Source organism: Salvelinus alpinus, chromosome 6 (genome assembly GCF_045679555.1).
Source record: "Salvelinus alpinus chromosome 6, SLU_Salpinus.1, whole genome shotgun sequence".
NCBI classification, from domain to species: Eukaryota; Metazoa; Chordata; class Actinopteri; order Salmoniformes; family Salmonidae; genus Salvelinus; species Salvelinus alpinus.
Genome location: NC_092091.1, coordinates 97,611,885 through 97,617,345, shown reverse-complemented (window position 1 = coordinate 97,617,345; position 5,461 = coordinate 97,611,885). Strand labels below are relative to the sequence as shown.

At 41.1% G+C, this 5,461-nt stretch overlaps 1 protein-coding gene across 1 annotated transcript in view; it reads left to right on the top strand.

Moving 5' to 3' along the window:
* The first annotated feature begins 268 nt into the window (after positions 1 to 268).
* Positions 269 to 5,461, top strand: part of tll1 (tolloid-like 1) — a 154,391-nt gene continuing 149,198 nt past the window's right edge. Inside the window, exon 1 of the mRNA XM_071408503.1 lies at positions 269 to 1,480. Within this exon, the coding sequence (XP_071264604.1) occupies positions 1,303 to 1,480 (178 nt within the window). The 5' untranslated portion in view covers positions 269 to 1,302. The remainder of the gene's footprint in view (positions 1,481 to 5,461) is intronic.

Sequence of the window (5,461 nt, the reverse complement as noted above, 5' to 3'; positions counted from 1 at the left end):
GGTTTAATAACCAGACTCTCACCTACATGTAGACTGCAGTTCCACACCCCACCCCTCTGTTCAGCCCGGGTTTACTGGACTATATATATAACACGGGTCAAATTAAAAACATCCTGTTCATTTTACAACTACCGGTTTGATTTAGGGTTTAGTCCCCCCCCGCCTGCCTCAACAACAAATGAAGTAGGTGAATATCTGTCCTATCCCCTAGTTTAGCTGAAGTACACTCCGTTATATGACATCGTGTGTGTAGCCTGGTAGACAGGATAGGATCAGTGAGGAGAGATGGGCTGGTCGCTCTGTGAAGAAGTTCACAGGATACTGACAAGGACTGTTGTCCACGGGAGAGAGCGAGGGAGAGAGAGAGAGAGAGAGAGATGTGAAACTATGTCGTGAGAGAAAAAGAGCGCGCATTAGGCTAGTGGTAGGGAGAGAGAGAGAAAGAGAGAGAGAGAGAGAGAGAGAGAGAGAGAGAGACAGACAGAGAGAGAGAGAGAGACAGACAGAGAGAGAGAGAGAGAGAGCGCTTTGAAACTATGTCGTGGGAGAAAAAGAGCGCTCAGTAGAGTAGCGGTAGGGAGAGAGACAGACAGAGAAAGAGAGCTGTGAAACTGTGTCGTGAGAGAAAAAGCTAGCGCAGTAGGCTAGTGGTAGGTTAGTGGTAGGTTAGTGGTAGGTTTGTGGTAGGCTAGTGATAGGTTAGTGGTAGGTTAGTGGTAGGTTTGTGGTAGGTTAGTGGTAGGTAAACTCTCTGCTTTACTTTTCGCTAAACTCTCACGTAGTTTCCATGTCCTCCACTTCGGACAACTTCAAAACTCTGCTGGTTGGCTGACTGCTCTTACAGCACCGGATCAGAGCGCAGCCGTAATGCCGCCCCGTGTCTCCTCTCTCCCCAACAGGGACAGCGACACGACCCTCCGACCCACCCCGGAGGACCGAACTCTTCCCCGGGCACAGTGCTGGTAGGAGCGGCGCCGGGCTGGAAGAAGAAGGGACTCAGAGTGTCGGAGCTCCGCTATTGCCTGTTTGTCTGGGACTGGGACTGGGACTGCACCGGGAGAGAAGACAGACAGACAGGCGTTCCGCCATGAGACATTAGCGGCGACCATCCATCTAGGCTACCGCCTGACACACACAACACACACAGCCAAGTCGGACATCCAGAGGGCAGTTTTCGCAATGAGTCGTTAAATTCCTGCTCTCGGTCTCCGGAGTGGAGGAGAAGAGGAGAAGAGGAGAAGAGGAGGGGGCAGAGAGTTTCATTCATCTATCGTCGTGTGTGTGTGTGTGTGTGTGTGTGAGATGGACCGCGTTCCAGCCGTGGTGGCCGGTAAGATGCGGTGGATAACGTTGCTAGTAGTGGGTCTAACGGTCTGGACTACTCTGTCTCACTGCTTCGACTACGAAGAACCGAGTTTTGACTATTACAACGAAGAAGACAGGACGGACAATATAGACTACAAAGACCCGTGTAAAGCCGGTGAGTGTCCGCTCAATTCCCGCTCTGCGTTACTAGCAGTGTGTGTGTGTGTGTGTGTGTGTGTGTGTGACCCATTTATGACAGTCTACTCTAACCAGCATGTAAGGAGCTACAGTAGCCGGTACAGTCAAGTCATCTTAAGGTAGGAAGGACAACCAGGCAGGAAAACATCTCCCCTAATATCGACCAATGGCGTGTCAGAAAAACAAGTATAGTTAGCATACAGTAGTACATATAGTATACAGCCTATCAGAATCAATCTAATGAATTACAGTAGTACAAGTCATATAGTATACAGCCTATCAGAATCATTCTAATGAATTACAGTAGTACACGTCATATAGTATACAGCCTATCAGAATCATTCTAATGAATTACAGTAGTACAAGTCATATAGTATACAGCCTATCAGAATCATTCTAATGAATTACAGTAGTACAAGTCATATAGTACATATAGTATACAGCCTATCAGAATCATTCTAATGAATTACAGTAGTACACGTCATATAGTATATATGTGTCACAGCCAATCAGAATCAATCTAATGAATTACAGTAGTACAAGTCATATAGTATATATGTGTCACAGCCTATCAGAATCATTCTAATGAATTACAGTAGTACAAGTCATATAGTACATATAGTATACAGCCTATCAGAATCAATCTAATGAATTACAGTAGTACAAGTCATATAGTATATATGTGTCACAGCCAATCAGAATCATTCTAATGAATTACAGTAAGACAGTGACTATCGAGTCATATAGTATATATGTGTCACAGCCTATCAGAATCATTCTAATGAATTACAGTAGTACAAGTCATATAGTATATCACAGCCTATCAGAATCAATCTAATGAATTACAGTAGTACAAGTCATATAGTATATGTGTGTCACAGCCTATATACTTAACCCACTTAGTGTTGAGATAACGAAGTATATCATTTAACCGTAGTACACTCAGAAAAAACAAGTTCTGGATAGAACCTAGAAGGTCTATTGCTTGCTTCATGTACCCTTAAAGGATCTATATAGAACCTAGAAGGTCTATTGCTTGCTTCATGTACCCGTAAAGGTTCTATATAGAACCTAGAAGGTCTATTGCTTGCTTCATGTACCCTTAAAGGATCTATATAGAACCTAGAAGGTCTATTGCTTGCTTCATGTACCCTTAAAGGATCTATATAGAACCTAGAAGGTCTATTGCTTGCTTCATGCACCCTTAAAGGATCTATATAGAACCTAGAAGGTCTATTGCTTGCTTCATGTACCCTTAAAGGATCTATATAGAACCTAGAAGGTCTATTGCTTGCTTCATGTACCCTTAAAGGATCTATATAGAACCTAGAAGGTCTATTGCTTGCTTCATGTACCCTTAAAGGATCTATATAGAACCTAGAAGGTCTATTGCTTGCTTCATGTACCCTTAAAGGATCTATATAGAACCTAGAAGGTCTATTGCTTGCTTCATGTACCTTTAAAGGTTCTATATAGAACCTAGAAGGTCTATTGCTTGCTTCATGCACCCTTAAAGGATCTATATAGAACCTAGAAGGTCTATTGCTTGCTTCATGTACCCTTAAAGGATCTATATAGAACCTAGAAGGTCTATTGCTTGCTTCATGCACCCGTAAAGGTTCTATATAGAACCTAGAAGGTCTATTGCTTGCTTCATGTACCCGTAAAGGTTCTATATAGAACCTAGAAGGTCTATTGCTTGCTTCATGTACCCTTAAAGGATCTATATAGAACCTAGAAGGTCTATTGCTTGCTTCATGTACCCTTAAAGGATCTATATAGAACCTAGAAGGTCTATTGCTTGCTTCATGTACCCTTAAAGGATCTATATAGAACCTAGAAGGTCTATTGCTTGCTTCATGCACCCGTAAAGGTTCTATATAGAACCTAGAAGGTCTATTGCTTGCTTCATGTACCCTTAAAGGATCTATATAGAACCTAGAAGGTCTATTGCTTGCTTCATGTGCCCTTAAAGGATCTATATAGAACCTAGAAGGTCTATTGCTTGCTTCATGTACCCTTAAAGGATCTATATAGAACCTAGAAGGTCTATTGCTTGCTTCATGTACCCTTAAAGGATCTATATAGAACCTAGAAGGTCTATTGCTTGCTTCATGCACCCGTAAAGGTTCTATATAGAACCTAGAAGGTCTATTGCTTGCTTCATGTACCCGTAAAGGTTCTATATAGAACCTAGAAGGTCTATTGCTTGCTTCATGTACCCGTAAAGGTTCTATATAGAACCTAGGAGGTCTATTGCTTGCTTCATGCACCCTTAAAGGATCTATATAGAACCCTAGAAGGTCTATTGCTTGCTTCATGCACCCTTAAAGGATCTATATAGAACCTAGAAGGTCTATCGCTTGCTTCATGTACCCTTAAAGGTTCTATATAGAACCCTAGAAGGTCTATTGCTTGCTTCATGTACCCTTAAAGGATCTATATAGAACCTAGAAGGTCTATCGCTTGCTTCATGCACCCTTAAAGGATCTATATAGAACCTAGAAGGTCTATTGCTTGCTTCATGTATCCTTAAAGGTTCTATATAGAACCTAGAAGGTCTATTGCTTGCTTCATGCACCCTTAAAGGATCTATATAGAACCTAGAAGGTCTATCGCTTGCTTCATGTACCCTTAAAGGATCTATATAGAACCTAGAAGGTCTATTAATTGCTTCATGTACCCTTAAAGGATCTATATAGAACCTAGAAGGTCTATTGCTTGCTTCATGTACCCTTAAAGGTTCTATATAGAACCTAGAAGGTCTATTGCTTGCTTCATGTACCCTTAAAGGATCTATATAGAACCTAGAAGGTCTATCGCTTGCTTCATGTACCCTTAAAGGATCTATATAGAACCTAGAAGGTCTATTGCTTGCTTCATGTTCCCTTAAAGGATCTATATAGAACCTAGAAGGTCTATTGCTTGCTTCATGTACCCGTAAAGGTTCTATATAGAACCTAGAAGGTCTATTGCTTGCTTCATGTACCCTTAAAGGATCTATATAGAACCTAGAAGGTCTATTGCTTGCTTCATGTACCCTTAAAGGATCTATATAGAACCTAGAAGGTCTATTGCTTGCTTCATGCACCCTTAAAGGATCTATATAGAACCTAGAAGGTCTATTGCTTGCTTCATGTACCCTTAAAGGATCTATATAGAACCTAGAAGGCCTATTGCTTGCTTCATGTACCCTTAAAGGATCTATATAGAACCTAGAAGGTCTATTGCTTGCTTCATGTACCCTTAAAGGATCTATATAGAACCTAGAAGGTATATTGCTTGCTTCATGTACCCTTAAAGGATCTATATAGAACCTAGAAGGTCTATTGCTTGCTTCATGTACCTTTAAAGGTTCTATATAGAACCTAGAAGGTCTATTGCTTGCTTCATGCACCCTTAAAGGATCTATATAGAACCTAGACGGTCTATTGCTTGCTTCATGCACCCTTAAAGGATCTATATAGAACCTAGAATGTCTATTGCTTGCTTCATGTACCCTTAAAGGATCTATATAGAACCTAGAAGGTCTATTGCTTGCTTCATGTACCCTTAAAGGATCTATATAGAACCTAGAAGGTCTATTGCTTGCTTCATGCACCCTTAAAGGATCTATATAGAACCTAGAAGGTCTATTGCTTGCTTCATGTACCCTTAAAGGATCTATATAGAACCTAGAAGGTCTATTGCTTGCTTCATGCACCCTTAAAGGATCTATATAGAACCTAGAAGGTCTATTGCTTGCTTCATGTACCCTTAAAGGATCTATATAGAACCTAGAAGGTCTATTGCTTGCTTCATGCACCCGTAAAGGTTCTATATAGAACCTAGAAGGTCTATTGCTTGCTTCATGTACCCTTAAAGGATCTATATAGAACCTAGAAGGTCTATTGCTTGCTTCATGTACCCTTAAATGATCTATATAGAACCTAGAAGGTCTATTGCTTGCTTCATGTAC